The following is a 17,734-nucleotide window of genomic DNA, read 5'->3' as shown; positions in this document are numbered from 1 at the left end:
CAATGTGTTGCTGCTCCATTGCATTCGTGCGTTCCTGAGTCTAGGAGAGTTATTCTGTGGCTAATTCAGATCAACTATCAACTTTCTCTCCTCTTGCAAAAATAGGTGGGTTGAAGCTGGCTCCATTTCTGAGTTCCAGGTAATACAGGGCAAACCCTCACAGAGTGAGCAAGGGACCCCAGAAGGACTTGCTCAGGTCCTTCTGCAACTGAGGGCAAACTACAGCAGCTCAGGCACCTTCCAGCCAGCCTGGTGGCATGTGGGTACAGGAAGCAGTCAGGGACCAGCAAAGACCAGTTACCAGTACAGCCACGCTACTAGAGCTGGAAGTCATTAAACTGCTGGAAAATGGAGAACAGCTCCTGTCACGTAACAGCTAAAGGTATTTTGTGATGAGTCACAAGGATGACTTCAACACCAGACATGGGAGATAACCTCCTTGTCAGGCCTTGAGCAACACCTTTCCTAAAGCTCTCCCCTCAGGACTAGCTGTGCTGCAAGCTGCTGCGTTACCAGCACAGAACAGCACAGCTTGACTACCCTGCCTCTCTCACAGCTCTGAAGGGCACAGCCTTACACCCTCTGTGACGTGAGGTGCACTCTGCTGTACAGCCCTTCCAGAGAAGGGAAGGGCAGAAGCAGTGGTTGCAGCTGCCTCCAGCGACAGGAGCTTGCAGTGGCTTTTTTCATTCACTCAGCAAGGGAAGGGGGCTTCACGTGTAGGAGCTGTGCTGCCAGAAACAGTGCTCTGTGGTAGAGTCTTCCTACAGTCTGCCTTAAGGGGTCTAAAGGTGCTCAACGCTTCCCAGGGAGCAGGGGATTACTCCCTACCCTTCACCAGCCTCTGTAGCACTGCCTGCAGGTGACTACGAAACCATCAGTGTTGCAACCTCCTGTTATTTGCTTTTTGAAACAAGGCTTATCTTTGCTGCTCTATTTCTGGTTAAGGACAGGACAGGTTAGCAGCAGCAGAACCTGACCCAGCACCTACACAACCTTTACGTAGTACAAGTGCTGTTTCCCCAGTTTTTAAGGGAGAAACACAAATCTGCCACTAAAAGCCTGTTCTCTCTCTGCTGTCATGCAGCTCAGCAACCTCTGAGAGAGAAACTGACAACAACCAAGTCAAGCAACACAGCTGCTCTGGAACAGCTCAAGTTTTACTCCAGCTGGCACTGGTGGATTTAATACTGGCAACTAAAAAAATAAGGTCAAGCAAAATTAGAGAGCAGCTTTGCTTGGCTTTCTTCAGCTGTGTCACATACTCTTAAGACACCCTCCTCTAGTATATAGTCCTGGCTCCTCCCCACATTGCCTTCATACTACCTCCAGATGCCCAGTGTCATTTCCTCCTGTGGCTCCCTCCTGGATTGCTGAAGAGTCTCTTGCCATACTGCAGCTCAGCCACAGCTACATACACACTGAATGGCAGCACCTGAGAGGCTGGAGACCAGGTCACCACCACCTTCCATCTCGGAGCACTGCCAGCATCACTGCCCAGCCCATTTTCACCCACGTGGGTGGAACATACTCTCTACACCTTTGTCAGACACAGCTTTTATTAGCCAGTGGTTAAAAGTGACAGGGGGCTGGGAAAGGGCAATCCACTTGGGCAGGCTTCCCAACAGAAACCAGACTAAAAGCCAACAAATTACTCCTACATCCCCACAGTTCACCATTTGTGAAAGACAGGGGCAGAGGGAGGCAGGGGGAAGTTATCTCTGGAATGAATCTGCAGCAGGCCTGAGAAAGGGCTAGAGCTGTCCACTGCTGCACAGTGAGAAAACCCACACGCCCTCAACAGCTATGGCTGCAGTACACGGAGGGTTCAAAACAGCAGGAACCAGCTCCTGCATTTTCTCCTGGAGGAGTGGTATTCTGCATGTCTACCACTTCAAAGCATCTATCACTCACCTCCAGTCTTCAGCACACACTGCTTAAGTCACATTAGGAGAGCAGAGAAATAAAGCTTCATGAAGGCCTTTTTAAGAGAATTTTATTTGAGTGGTTCTTACAAAGATTGTTGCAATATGAAAGTCTTTGTTTGATAGAAATATCAAGCTGTCTTGTCAAACACACTGAAGTAACCCAAAAATATATTTCAGAGCTCACAGAGCTTAAAAAGAGCAAAGATTATATGCAACCAGAACAAAACATGTTTCTGTATTTCCTACCGATTTTCAGACTCGGCTGAAATCCTTCAACTGTGCCACTGCATACACAGAAACGTATCTGGAAATGCAGAGATCGTTTTGTTTGGAAACTTAGACACACCTCACACAGTATTTACAAAGAAACTTTTACAGATACATTAATCAAAAGTTACCATCAAGAAATAAAACCCTTCAATCCTTCTATTCTTACCAATTATTCAGCACAAAGCAAGCTGAGTGGCTGTCCAGAGTCAGCTTTCAGTAGCCTTTTGAATTTTCCATTTATACAAAACACTAAATATGTCCCTTCATAAAGTCTATCTCTGATATTAACCTTTAGCAGATCACCTACATTTAGTGAAATGTAAAATGTAATTGCTGCATTAAAAGAAAGGCTTGTGAAACATTAAAAAATGTCATTATGTCCCATCTGCCTTTTACAGAGAACTTGTTTTCTATGAGCTACTTCTCAGTTCCTACAGATCACCTTAGTAAATGTACAAGAATTACAAGGCAGAACAAGAAGTCAACAGCTTTGTATACAGTGGAAATGCTAGTTAAGGAGAATGAACACACTGCATTTCTGCTTACTTCATTTTATTTTTAAAGGTAGCAGGAAGTGTACACAAAATGACATTAAATCCTCTCCTTTAGTTTTATCTAAATAAAAGATAACTCAATCTTCCTCCAAAAAATAACTATGTACAAAACTGACTAAATCCATCTTCATCGTCGAACAGGAACCAGTAGCTGGGTTGCAGTCATAGAATCTGGGAACAGGCTATGGTACGTTGGAAGAGGTACATACGCTGCTGTAATCATTTTACCTAATCAGAAGATTAAAAAAAGTTTAAAAAATCAGTATTTGATCATTTCTGTAATTAACAAATAAATGTAGGTCTCTACGTGAAATCCACTCACCTGCAAACCACCTCCCATGCAACGCATTTACAGCTGCAATGGCAGCAGCAATTGAAGGACATTTGACATACACATTGCCCTGCAATACAGAGGTGTGACAGTCTGTTAGAAGCTTGAGAAACATCCCCCATCGTCTATCCTCAAGACACTTCCTTCACGTGGTTGTGACGGAGGCAAACCTGCCTTGCTATGTTCCTGCTGGTGTCAACCAATAAGGCAGAATGAGCATGACAAAATAGAGTAGTGGGCAGGTTTTTTTACTGACATGCGTTACCATACTGTAAGTTACCTTAGCATGAAACTTTTCTAAATAGGATTTTTGCAAGACAGACCAAATGCAAGCTTGATCTGAAATCAACAACGAATGGACTGCTTACTCCCTTGAAGGGTTATCATGAGCAAGTATCTCATGGTTCCTGATTACATGTCATGCGAAACAGAAAGCACAAGGAGTTCAGCTACCTCTACTGCACATGAGCCATCAAGTTCTGTAAATCACCAACTTTAACCACAAATGCTTAACTAGATATGCACCTTCACAGTCTGGTTTTCAAAGGGATTAAGCATTCCCCATTTCCTGCAGCAAGAATGATGTCCAGCACTTCAAGGAAGACTGGTACTGTAAAAATTCTCCTACATGAACTTCAGCATTTGTCTGTCTTTACTTGAAGAAGGACTGAGACGAAGGGAAAAAACCCATTACAGCAGGGCAAGAAGAGCCTAAGACGATATCTAACATGAATGACAGACTGCTCTTTTAACTTTGTCAGAGATACCTGAAGTTTTCCATCTACAAATTAAGCACTAAATCAGCCTAATCCAGAGTACTGCAATATTCACATTCAACAACTGCAAGACATACAGACACCCCCAGTAATGTGTAGGCATTTGTCTGGCTGCCTGCTTAAAAATAGACTACCAGTAATTCTTGAACCAGATCAGATTCTAGTTGAAACAGATTTTACAGGAAAAGAATGTACTAAGAAACAGAACCCAGCCTTCCCTTTAGGAGCCTTTGCCAGCCTGTACTAACTCTTCCCACTGTGATCTAACTCATTCATTCTCAGGGGGGAAACTTGAGATCCAGGGCTGATGTTTAAGGCACTAAGCAATTAACACACACAGTTCTGTTCTCAGCCTCCCCCCGCACAGTCATCCAAGCTGCTTAAACCTTGAAATGAGATACAGCAATATAAAGCTTTCATTTTCCTTAACACACCACAGTGTAGATTGGTGTGGTACATGAGACCACGTGTTCAGTTGGGACTGCAATCTTTTCACCCACAACAAATCACATCTTCATGGGCTGATTACTGACAGCCCTTAGCCTGGGCAGTCTGGCTGTCTGGGAAAGAGCCCTAAAAAGATGGGAGATGAAAACACTTAAAAGAGAATGTGACCAGAATCTAAGCCTGGAAAACAGAACGGCACAGTGGAAAATTATGTTCAAATACAGTATTTTTAAGTATCAGTGGGTATTTTTACATCTAGGTCATCACTGTGCTACTGTGACAAAATGGATTTCATGTAACAAACAGCAACTCATGATATAGTAGCTGGAATTTCTTCTTTCAAATCCACTTGCTAATGTGAACCAGACTGGCAGCTCTATGCACTCAGAACCTATGTGAGGTATGCTGAGGTTGTGGTTTTGGGGGTGGTGGTTTGTTGGTGGTTTGTGTGGGGGTTTTGTTGTTGTTGGTTGGGGGAGGGGGAGGGGGGGAGTCTATCAAAGTCCATCTATCAAAGTCCATCTATCAAAGGACACTTTGTTTTCTCTAAGATAGTAATAGACTAATATACTGTGGGAAAGGTTTCTACCTCCCATAAGCCCAGCAGTCCAACATAGCAGTGATCTTGAAGATTACAAAACGCTAGGAAAGATTGCATATTGTTTTATGTACTAGACTGCAGCACCATCTCTAATCTAACATCTCAATAATCCATGTGAAAGGGTTTCGGGTGACAAGAGTCTTCCGTAGAAGCAGCACAATGATAACAAAGGTTTGAGAGTGCCAAGTGCATTACCAGGGCAAGACAATCCCATCTAAGCAATACTGACAGGGACAGTAGTGTAGATTTCAGCCTCGCACTTTTTCTTCTCCTCCCTGTTACAACTCTAGGCACTCCTACTGCCCACTGCAAGACTTCAACATTACCAGTGAACACAATTGTTTCCAAGCATGGGATTAGGCACACATTTAACTGCACATCTCAAGTCTGCTGGAGCAGGGTCTCCTTTGTGCTAAAACCTGTATTCTCCAGAAACAGAGGAAAATGGAAGTCCCTGGCTTTTGGGAAATGCCAAATGCCAGAATTAAAGAGGTCACTACTCTTCAGCCTGTATTTCCACAGTAACTTCAGCTCTGTAAATCTGAAAGAGCAGACTGCAGCACCACAAAACTGCTCTCATACCTGCATTCAAGTTACACACAATGACTCAAAACAGGAGGGAACCATCTACACTCTGCAAAAACTGCAAAGTAACTTCAAGACATGTAGGTTCAGTTTAGGAGAAAAAAAAAAAACACAACCCAAACAGTATTTGTAATGCTCTCTCTATACACTACAAAGCAACAAAACTCCTAAAACCTGCTCAGTGTCTCCTTGGAACCAGGCATACCTGAGCTGAGTTTTTGTCTACATAGATGTGGATAACTCCTCCGTGTTTGTTACATTCCTCAATCACATCATCTTTAATTTCTGTATCCCAGCCAGCTTCTTCTTCACTGTAGGGGGTGGAGGAAGAACAGGGCAGAGATGGAATTGTTATCACTCGGACAAAATCCACCCCAAAACCCATAAAAAAAAAACAACTCTGCAACATTCTGATTCCCTTCTCAGATGTTAAAGTCATCAACAAATGCCAAACAAACAGACAATGATAAAATCACTTACGTTTGAGGATTAAACATGTTGGAAAGCTGGAAGCACTGTGTTGCAAGTGGTTGTACAGAAGCAGCTGCAGCCAGAACTGTTGTAATGGAAAAAAAGTAACAAATCTAAGAACCCACTATGCATGGCTCCAATTTAAATTAGTATCTTCTACCTATCCTTTAAAATCCCAACATTCAGCAATAATAGCAACAGTTCTAACTAAGCCAAAAATTGAAGGCAGGAAAGCAAAACTCGTAACTAGACACTATCTATGATAGGGAAATTTTAAATTGATCGATATAGAAAATAGCACAGATGAACTACCGTTGAAGCTGAAAAGTGAAAAGATAACCCTGTACATTGATTTTTGGCAGATTTTAAATTTAAACATTTAAATGCAGATACATGCATCTTCACATGCATCTAAAAATTCTGCCTGAGTTGTATGCCAGAGCACCTTTAATTTTTTTCTCCTCATGGAAGCCAAGCAGCAGCTCTGGATGGAGTGGCACCACCCCATCTGACTTCACAGGAAGTGACAGACATCTTTGAGAACTCTCAACATGTATTTTAAGCATGTTGAATTATCCTTCAAAAAAGTATAGCTGTACTTTTGTCCCTTGGAAATGCATAACATAGGAAATATTTGACAACTAAAATCATAAACATTTTAACTGCAGAACAGATCTATACTCTTCCCCAGTAACTATGAAATTATTACTTCTCATTTATTGTTGCTCACCACAGTACATCTTATTAAAGATAAGCACCGTCCTGTAGGCTGCCCTTTTAGCCGAAATAATGGCCACCTGCTCTCTACATACACAGACATTAAGGGTTGCGCAGTCAGAGTAAGATGATGATTAATCCAGGGACAGTAACCCCAGCCTCCTGATTCTCAAATGACCCCTCCAGTCCCTGCCTCTAAGGCAGGAAAAAAAACCCCACACCCAACCACGCCTGAACCCATGAACAAGAAATACAAACCCACACATTTTCTAGGACTAACATATGGCTGGGGAATGTTACCAACACTGAGGGAATGCTACACAAATAAAAGGCAAAGTGTTTAACATACATTCTGTTATTTTCAGTCAATAATCACTACATAGTATGATTCCTACAGATGCTAATACAATACAATTTCTCAGGCTGTTGGCAAACTCTACACCAGAAGCATTTCACTTACAGACATCTACAACAAAACCTACTGGTGACAAGTTACATCAAATGCTAGTTTACCTTCATTCTGCTGAGATAGTCTTGTTTGCAAATCTAAAGAAAAATATACAGAAGTTAATTAGTATGCTTGCTAGCATTGTTGTATCTTTACCTGCCAGCCAGGTTGTTTAACTTTTTTTGTGGTTAAGAGCTTGTTCAAGTACCTCAACCCACTCTCACTGTTCCTCTCTAGTTGTGAGTAGTTTCACTAATTTCAGCTTCTCAGCTGGAATATTTTGTACTTGATAGAGATTCCATGACCACAAAGGTAAGCATATTTCAAAGAGAAACAATACCTTAAAAGGAGAGACATCACCATGTCCTTTAATTCAATGTATCATTTCCACCTTGCCTTTGCTGTGCTTGAACTCTTTGTAAGACGTATTTTGTTCCATGAGAAAATAATTACAGCAATTCTTACAGGCATTAGAAGTTTGACATCTTTACTAACAGAAAGCATTTAAGCACAGTTATCCAAGTGTGACATTCTGAAAGCAGCTATCAAATTTAATTTCAAGTAGAATAGCGTGGTATTTCACCTGTTACCATTCCATATAAATGTCATAATGGCACAAGTTACTTTGGTATTTTTCAAATTCAAGATATTTTCAAGTATTCAGAACATTTAATTTGCCAATAAAACACTAATTACTTATTTAATAACATGTAGCTGTCCCAATTCGAAGTAATGGGAACAGACAAATGCAGACCTTCTAACAATTTCCAAGTATATGACCCCAATACTCGATATCTTTAAACCAACAGAAAACTTCATAATGCAAGAAATGTAAGCATAAGCCTCTTCACTTATGTTCCAATTTAATTCACACAAACACAAGGAGTTAACAGACTACAGTTAACTGTCATCTTAATTCACTGGTTTAGAAGTGAATTGATGTGAAGTGATGGACCCCAAGCAAGCTTCCACATGTACTTGGAAATACCTGGAGGTATCAGGTATCAACATACTTTTTTTTCCTTTCTAATAAACCCTCCTCCACAACACTGGGGGATCAACAGGAGTCTTTTTTTTTGCTCTAAGTATTAGGCAGTGACAGCACCAAAGTCTTCCTCAAGTGCCTTCCCAAGTGACTTCCACAGAAGAACACATACTGGGAACCATACTGAAAAATAAAGAGATGGAAAGAGCAAGCTCTGAAGGCTGAGCTATAACAATTATTGGCTACATTTAGCATGTTGTCCATCTGGATCTGAACACAAAGAAATCCTCAGCTCCATAGAGTGACAAATACCATAATGGGGAAGACTGTCTTAGCCTGTATTCTCTGCAGAAGCTGCATGGACTTGGCCAAATCTATAACTAATTACCTAGTTATTTACTACCCAAACTTTTTTGTAAACAAATGCATTTAAAAAAAAATAGTAAAACCCCAAATCTCCTAACTCACTCTAGTTAGATGAGGACAGAGAGTTCTCCCTCTGCAATTCTGATACAATTGCACATGCACATCATGTACAGCTGAACTTACCAAATGTCGGTCAGCCTGGGGCTCTACAGCCAAATGCTCAAGCCCACCTGAACCAAATGTGGCAAATCTACACAGATGACCAGTTCAAATCCTGTCTAGGGCCAAGAGTCAAATCTGTTCTAACCACAGGAAGATCAGCTAACAGTATCTTGTGGCAACAAGTTTCACTGGTTAATTATCTACCACCTCTGAAACATAACCCCCATCCACCAAAACTTTAAACTAACTGAATTTTCTTGTTGCTCATGATTGAAGAACGGTCCTCTCCTCTAACTTCCAAGTTCACTCAGAATTTAGAAATTCATTGTCACTCTTCACTGTCAACTCTTCTTCCCTACATGCAGTTTTAAATAATATGTGGAAACTAAAATTAATACATCTGTCAAGTTAAGATCAAAGTAACTTTTTCAGTGTGTTCTGTATATACAATCTGTAAGAGTAGCAAGTTTAGCATGACTAAGTACATGCTTAGTAGACAGAAAGCAGAAATACAGAAATATCTATCAAAGCATTTTGTGTCTTAAACCAAAATGAAGTTGCATGTTTATTTTGAAACACAGCTAGCTTTAAATAAACTAAAGCCTGCCAAGTATTCCCCAGTTTTCTAAGTAATTACTTAGAACAGAACAGCAGATCAAATAGAGGTCCTGGATGAGAACACTTATTCGTCCCTCTATTGCAGCACACTACCTCAATCTTTTTCATAAACAGATAGTTCCTTCCCCAAAGTAAGGAATGTTTTGTCCCACGAAGCATTAGAAGAATGTTCTATAGCCTCATGGTTATTTCAAGTTTCAGGTTTTCAGACAGAATTTACTGGAGAACAGAAAGTACACAGCTACAACTGTTTAGCTTCAATTCTTTTTCCTGCTGGAATTTTCTCCATGGGAGTAATGTCCAAGTTCTCACGCCTCCCATAAAACTAATTCTTTAACCTCCCTATTTTAGTTTGATTCAACCATCTTGAACATGGGTGGCCAGAACTGTTCACAAGTGTGTATGTTACATCTCAGATGCTCAAGTATGCTACCTCTAGGAACACAGTTGCTCTTTCAAAAAATGCATCACACTGACAGTTCATATTCACTCCCTGATAAACTGGAGTATTTAGATATTTTCCTCCTCCTTGGCCATCTTTCACTACTAAGCTCCCAGGCTATCTATCTAGAATTTATTTCAATCCTTAGGCAGGTGAACAATGTACAACACTCCAAGAATCCCTTATTGACAGCACCTCTGTATTTACTCACCTCGCTCCTACTCTTGCTGACCATTGTTATTCATGTAAATGCTAAACAAGATCAGCCAACACCTGGACTCTGGCTTCAACAACAGCCTCTAACCTTCCCAGCTTTCACCTGAAAAAAATCCCTTTCTTTGAGCCAGCTTCTTTATATATCTTGTACTTCCTGTACTACCCACTTCTCTAGTTTAACAACTTCCAAATGACACAAATCAGAAGTTCAGAGAGAAGAGTTCTACTACTGCTCCTCTGTCTAGGAAAGTCAGTTTTATCAAAGAGTGTTAGTCTTTAAATGCAGTTTCTCTGAAAGTATGCTATATTTTAATAATATTCTCCAGTTCACCCATCGTTAGTATGACCTTTGAAGGAGAGAAGTGAAGTCAGAGTAACAGGACTGGAAACTGGCCAGAATATGTTGTTCTTCCTTCCTTCCAAGTGTAGGTAATTTAGAATTAGATGTTCCAGCTATATATTGTATCACAGACTTACAATATTTATTGACAATATCAGATATCAAACCTCATATTTCATGTACCTATTCCCTCACTAATTTGATGGGAGTTTTCTTACTACTCTGAACTGAGTACATTCAGCTCTTACTTTTAGCTTTGCTTCTACCCTGTCAATAATTTTCTTTTTTTTTAATCCATATTCCTACCTTACCTTCCTCAAATTCCAAACTTTATGACCAGTGCCCCCACTACAAAGTGAGGCAATGAGATTCTTTTGAAACATCTTGGGAGTATTTCTTCATTCAACCTCAGCCCCGCTTCCTTTTTGTTCTCTTCAAGAGTTGGTAAATCTTCATCTATGCTTTCATGTCTTTTACAAGGTCTAACTCAATCTGACTGTTGGCAGGTAATTCTCATTTTATCTATTTCCCAAACTAAAAATATTGTTTTATTATTAGTCCTTTTTCCTATTCTTCACAGGCTCTGCGCTTATTCCTTATTTCTTTTGAGGTAGTTAATCACCCAGTTCGGTGTGGAGCCCATTTCTAACAGGACTGTTTCTTCTTTCTGTGGAATACAGATCCAATACAGCATTAGCAATTTGGAACTGAAGAAGCTTTTTACATCCTGCCTGTTCAAACACCCAAGTTGCTTAGACCAGATGACTTCATTGCCTTGTTTCTTCAACCACCGCTTTTGAAATCAGAAGCCTTAGTTACAGACCTGTTTTGTTTATCCTTCCATTTAAACTTGAGCAACTCATGATCCCTCAAGTCAATGGTCATTTCTATTCTCATCCATAACATCTTCATTACTTACCAAATTGAGTTTAAAATAGCATCCCCTCTTCATGAGTCAGTGAGTGTTTGATGAAGAAATTTGTCGGCTATCACATCCAGGAATATCTGGGCCCCACCATTATTACTAGCAATTCTTCTCCAATCTGTATCAGGGAAGTTAAAGTCTCCCATAATGACATAATTCCTGGTAGTAATTTTCTCTAACAAGAGTAAAGAGATCTTTAATCCATAACCAAATCTCACTTTGGGGATAGCTCATGACTCTATGGTACTAAAAAGCTTTATCTTTTTCCAAAGTTACTTAAGTTGCACATGTCTGCATTACTCCTTTTGTACAATACAAGTGGAATAAACAATGCTACTCCTACCACTTTTATTTCTACAGTTACTAAACATGCACATTGTTCAAAAACCTGCATTCAGCCTTATCATTTATTCCTCCACAGCCACATTGTCTCATACTGATTCCATGCTCTCCTAACAGTTCAGCTGTGTGAGATATTTTTGGCCATGTTCCTGATTTGAGGAGTTTGGATTTCTTTGGCTTGTTTGTTTCAAATATGGGGATGGGGAAAGGATTGGTGTTTTTTAAAAATATTTCTCTCATTTCTTATTGACTACACCTGTTTCCAAGCAAGACTGTCACACCACTGTATCACCTACACTAAAAGTGATCTAATTTTGGTGTTGTTTACCTTTCCTTCTCTTTCTGGACTAGATACACTTTTTCTTTGCCACTGTCTTTTTCATCTTTTTCTTCTCAAATAGAAAAAACTTTATTCCCCAACCCACATTTTTCTTTCACTAGGCAGTTCCTTTTCCTTCCAAGTGTATATCTATAGAAAGACTCTGTTATATTCTTTTAGCAACTTTTAGCTACACTTTCATATGTATGCTCTTCTCAAAACTGCACCTGAACTTCAGTAACATGATCCAGGTGTATCTTAAGTCTGAATCACTTCTGTCACAAACTCTGCTGGAAGACAAACAAAATAATGCCACCTATTCTTTGTTATTTCCTGACACTTCTCACACATTCCAGCATCTAGTTATTTGTGACATTCAAGTCTTTTCTACTGCTATGACAGTGTCATGCCCTTTGTTCTTGTATTAATAAAAAAATAACAAGAAGAAGAAACTCCACTCCTAATCTCCTGTGGGAGGTTACTCATTGCCCTAGTTCTGAAGCCCTCTTGAACAGATTGCTGTGTAGGCCAGCTATGAACTAGCAGCAGCAATCATATCCTCAGCCTCATTCCCTCTCACAACAAAATAAGTCTCAGTAACACTTCCAACATACCTACTTGCAGACCTACCTACACACAAACTATAGCCAATTCCAAGCAATACACAAATTCCCTGACATACAGGTGTCCTTCCTCACCAGGACATACACTGTATAAACCTAACAATACTGTAGTCTTAGTTGCCATGTCCCCCGTAAAGTCCTAATAACCTTCTTGCCCCTGGTACAGCTCTGTTTTTTTCATAAGGGTCAACCCCCTTCCAATTATGAGCCTGCTATTTTTAACAGTCAACATTTACACTGCAGTAGAACATAAAAGTCCCCATTAGTACAGGGAATAGTAAAGAAAGAGGTGAAGGCTTGGGATGAATTAAGGGAACTGCAACAGACTTGCCAAAAATAACACAAAGTAAATCACACCCAAAGCTGTCATATACTGTCACTGTTTATTTGCTCACGGATTTGCAATGTTTTGCAGTTTGTAAAACATGCTGTAATACTTATGTTCTCATTTTAAAAGATCACAAAATGTAGTTAAGTACCTCTTGTCTCAAAATTATAAAGCATAAAGTATTTTTGAAAAATAAATAGGTCATCATTTCTTACCTGCCACAGCTCCAAATGCCAAAGATCCACTCATCTGCAGAGCCTGCTGTGCAGCCGGAGGAATCTGCAAACCAGTACCTGGAACAGAATACGAACATACCTTGTAGCAACCACTTTTCACTCAGTTAGGGATGCAGTAACAGAAGTATCAGAAATCTTACTGTTGTCAAAAGTTTAAAAATACCATTCCTTGCATTTAGCATAATATTCTGTGGGGTGTATTAATTCAAATTCTGCAAAATTCTGTATTTTCACACACTTCCTGTTAATCAACACACATACCTTCTGCAAGTCTTGCCATCAACTGAAGACGACCAGTTGTTCCCAAGTCAATTCCAGTCCGTTCCAACTCATCACTGTCCAAAAACGAACTAGCACTAGAAGCATCCGTGCGCTCAGTTACATGTCCAACTTTCATGGGCCTACCAGCCAGCTCAAATCCATTGAGTTGTTCCAAGGCCTTTTTGGCACACTCAGAGTCTGAGAACTGTAGATTGGAAAAATATAGATTCAGTAATACTGCCTACAGGATTCAGCAACACTTCTACTGTACGTAATATCCACAGTTACGTAAATGTGCGAAACACTAATTTAAGATAAGCTAACTTAAATGAGCTCCGTATTTTTCATTTAAACCAAACACACACAAGTTTGAATATTTACTTTCTCAGATTTAGGTAAGAATATATTTAAATATACATTACTGTTGAAGCCAGAGCATCTAGATATTGCAATCAACAGAAGTCATGGCTGTGGTTCTCTTTCAAGACTTTCCAAGAATGACAGTCACTTCCTTTGTAACCTTACAACTGCCATGCATTTACTGGCTATTCCTAACAGATTTTCTGCTTTATGCTGTGTAATGTCAAATTAAATACACAGAATATTTTGTCAGTGTCAAAACCGTCAAATATTAGCTATATAGTTAGTTTGGTTTCATTTGTCTCCAAGTGCCAGAGGTCCCAGCCAAGACGTTTTATCCCACGACAAACTGCCAGGTCAGTCAGGAAACCCAAGTTCACAAAGTTATGTATCTGAGCATAAAGAGGAAAGATGTCTTCAACTGAAAGTTTTAGCCTCTAAAATTTTATCTCCCCTAAAAAGCTCAAATTCAATCATTTTCACAGCACTGTGGAAATGCCAGTCTCGTATCTTTGCCTGCAGAAGACAGCACTGATCACCAGGCACTGATCACGAAGTATACTATTCCATTCTGAACATGTGCATTGTTCAACCACAATACTCACAGAGAACTGGCAGAAACAAAGAAAAAGGCCATTGTTGCATGTCCTGCAACATGACAATTCTAAGATTAGACTTAACAGATTGCCGAGTAAGCTGTACTACTACATGGGAAGGTTACACTCAGAAATTGTCTAAGAAGTTTGGCAATTCTAGTCATACCGTAATAAATCCATATCCTTTTGAGCGTCCAGTTTCACTATCCATCATCAGCTGAATGCTTTCAATCTAAAAATAATAATAAAGCTACTTATTATCAGACATTTTGAAACAAGCCACAAGATATCAAAACAAAACCTGAATACAGGCCTGCCACATATTTCAATAAATATGAAACCACTATATTTTTAATTTTTTTTAAAATCAGTTCCTCATTCCTTCCTCAAGTCAAAATTAGCGTACAGGCAGCTAGATATGTACTCTGATACTAAAACAGACGCAGGTAAACATACGGGTGATGTACAATTTATCCTTTGAGTCCAACTACAGGCAGAGGCTTGGTCCTGATGCAACATTCTATCAGACAACGAGCATGCAGACATCATCAAATCCTAACTGAAACATTATAGTCATGGTATCTCATACGCTGAGAAACTCCATTTTACAAGGTAAGAAAAGCAGTTTGCATGACTTTGACCAGGGGCTTTAAGAAAAAGGTGCATATTTTAAATTATTGGCATATGGGAACTCCTAGAAGTTTACAGTTACTGAATTTAAAACATATTAGTAAGTCATCCGCAAGCCACAAAACAGTGTTGGGAAGAGACAGCAACACAGAAGTAAGAGGAAGAACTGAGTTGAAGACTGGAGCATATGGAATCAGAAGGAAAAACCTTCATAACTCTACATGTAAACCTCCTAAGCTACATTCATCCTACTACCAGACCTTGAGAGAAAAGAAAACAAAAACAGACACGTGGACTAAAATTTAATAAATTGCTGCAATTTTCCAGGCTTTTGCACAACAGAATTAAAGGGATGCACATACTGAATCTGAATAAAACATCTGTAAAGCACTGTTACAGTATGTATGAGGCAGGGTTAATATCCAAAGATAGTAGGAAAAAACACCAATGGACTTGATAATTTTTTTTTCCCCATTAAGCAGCATATTAAGTATATTACTTTTTCCCTATCTAATAACGATATACCCATGATACCTTAGTTAGCACAGTAGGGCTACCATTTATTATGACTCCACTGGAAACTTCAGATTCGATCTGCTCACTTCCATAACTCTCTCTACAAAAACATATTATCATGCCGCAAACTGGGGCCTAATGATCAGGAGTGAAAAGGGGCCTGTGTCAGAGCTGTACAGGACATACCACTAGTTCATGGTAGTAACATGAGCTAAAACTTAAGCAAAAATCCTCAGAAACAGATGAAACTACTACATTCACAGTGAACAGAACTCAGACCTGATTAACCTGTCAAATGGGGACCCATTCACAATCGGGGCGGGGGGGGGGGGAGGAGATATTTACAAGATGCTGAAGCAGGATATAACACAGGGACTGTCTGGGGTGTTTTTTTGTTTTGCTTTGCTATTTTAGGTACTCACTGAATTCTCAGCTTTCCTTCATAAGGTCTGCCATTCAAAAGTCACTGGACCACATCACAAATCAAGGTTCTCATTTGTTCTCTAACACTAACTATGTATCTAAAGCCTTGTGGATGTTTTGCAGGTGTGAAGCTCAATTATTTCCAGAAACTGTGAGTGCTCTACAACTAATCTAGGTTTTTCAGATAAACTACCATAACACAACGTGCCAAATTAAAATTTACCCTGCCAAACGGCTCAAAAATTCCTCGAAGCATATCTTCAGTTATGTTGAAGTGTAATGATCCCACATAGAGCCTCATAGGACCAGCACTGCCCTTCTGCAGATTATTTGCCATTGCTGCTGCTCTGTTTTTCTCTGCCTGAGAAAAGGAAAAAAGAAAAACTCACCTTCTATAAGAATTTAATAAAAAACTCTAACATAAGCAGTATACATCTGCCAGATTCACAAAAAAATACAAGCTGTTCTATAATCTGCACATTATCCATTGGACTTTAACTTAAAATCTACAAAATCCAAGACCACGACTAAGTAGAGAGAGACAGCTTCCAAAAGCCTTCAAATTGAACAGCTTCATGCAGAATTCTGACTTGTATCTAGTAAATTAACACTTTACTTTTTACACAAGCTGGAAAGCAGACATAATATATACCACAATCCTGTAACACTATTACACAGTTTCATTATTACTACTTTCTTAACATTTGTATTTTCAAAACGCATTTATATCACTTTGAATTGCTTTAATTTGCATGTCAACTATGGGAAACAGAAGTCCATTTATAATGAGCTTAAAGAATCATTCTTGTTAAGGTTTTCCAAACATTCAATGCTAACCAGGTTTTTAAACAGTAAGTTTTCCAGCAAAAGAGGCATCACTCAACATGAATAAAAACGAGGTTTACAACTCCTTACCTGTGATGCTTGTACTATGATTGGTACACCCAAGACTCTCTGTCCAGTTAGTCCTATTGCCAGAGGCACTGAACTAACATCAACAAACTCTACATAAGCAATTCCCTTTGAACGCCTGGAATTTCTATCCGAAATCATTCGCACATCACGAACCTGAAAGGCAAGTATAGAAATGCTGTTGATAAAGGAAAAAAACTAACACAGTCCATTTCTCAGAAAGGTATTAATAACAAGACAATTATTTGCCAAGCCAATGGCTTTGTAATTATGCTGCAAATCTAGAGTAGCATAAAGCTATCTTAACAAACATATCCCAGAGGCAAGCTAGCATTAAAAGTTGCCATTCAAAGTCAAATGTAGTATGCTACAGGAGCAGGGGCAATAGAATACTTGCAGCACTGTAATGCTTTAAGCCAGAACCTTACAGCCGATGGAACAAAAAGGTTTTCAAAATTAAAAGTTAAACTAATTTTTAAATTACACTACAACTGGCAGACCTATCTGCAAAAGACTGAAACTTCTGAAAAATGAAGTTGTTCGAATCAGAATTGCATTGCCATGTTTTGCATCACATCACATGCTGAACAATGAACTCCTGATAAATTACATTTTCATGTTCAGAGACTTTAAGAATTAGTTGGTTGTCATTCATCCCCCCTTTCACCTGTACAGGAAGCTCCAGAAAGCCACTTGCTTACAATTCTGCAGAGTATCAATCCTGTGCTAGGACAGCTTGAGGAAGTATTCAGCATTGTTTTAACCTCCCTATTAATTACCTTCCCTACTGTAGAGAAAAATTCTTCCAGGTCTCTCGGTCGAATTCTTGCAGCCAGCTGCATGCAGAATACTGTTCGAGCATCCCTCTCTTCAGGGGTAAGATTATCAATAGGTTCTCTGGAAAGAGGAAAGTTCAGTTAAAAAATAATCTGAATTAAGATAACTTATCTCTGGACCATGCATGAAACTTTAAATAACCAGTACTTCAAAGTCTGATGGGGAAAAA

At 39.5% G+C, this 17,734-nt stretch overlaps 1 protein-coding gene across 10 annotated transcripts in view; it reads right to left on the bottom strand.

Annotated features, from left to right (window-relative positions):
- Positions 1–1,979: 1,979 nt before the first annotated feature.
- RBM39 (RNA binding motif protein 39) overlaps positions 1,980–17,734 on the bottom strand; it is a 32,369-nt gene continuing 16,614 nt past the window's right edge. For 8 of the 10 annotated variants that reach the window (XM_072879569.1, XM_072879565.1, XM_072879566.1 and 5 more), the window contains 11 exons: positions 17,508–17,625; positions 16,732–16,884; positions 16,040–16,177; positions 14,414–14,479; positions 13,292–13,496; positions 13,010–13,087; positions 7,194–7,226; positions 5,973–6,048; positions 5,698–5,803; positions 3,075–3,153; positions 1,980–2,980 (listed from right to left, as the gene is read on the bottom strand). In XM_072879569.1, the coding sequence (XP_072735670.1) occupies positions 2,880–2,980; positions 3,075–3,153; positions 5,698–5,803; positions 5,973–6,048; positions 7,194–7,226; positions 13,010–13,087; positions 13,292–13,496; positions 14,414–14,479; positions 16,040–16,177; positions 16,732–16,884; positions 17,508–17,625 (1,153 nt within the window). In that variant the 3' untranslated portion in view covers positions 1,980–2,879. Of the gene's footprint in view, positions 2,981–3,074; positions 3,154–5,697; positions 5,804–5,972; positions 6,049–7,193; positions 7,227–11,176; positions 11,358–13,009; positions 13,088–13,291; positions 13,497–14,413; positions 14,480–16,039; positions 16,178–16,731; positions 16,885–17,507; positions 17,626–17,734 lie in introns of those variants that run through there. The other 2 variants (XR_012045186.1, XR_012045187.1) reach the window with 2 other exon arrangements.

The sequence above is a fragment of the Ciconia boyciana genome, chromosome 14 (assembly GCF_034638445.1).
Source record: "Ciconia boyciana chromosome 14, ASM3463844v1, whole genome shotgun sequence".
NCBI lineage: Eukaryota > Metazoa > Chordata > Aves > Ciconiiformes > Ciconiidae > Ciconia > Ciconia boyciana.
The sequence above is the reverse complement of the archived record's forward strand: the minus strand, read 5'-3'. Positions and strand labels throughout refer to the sequence as shown.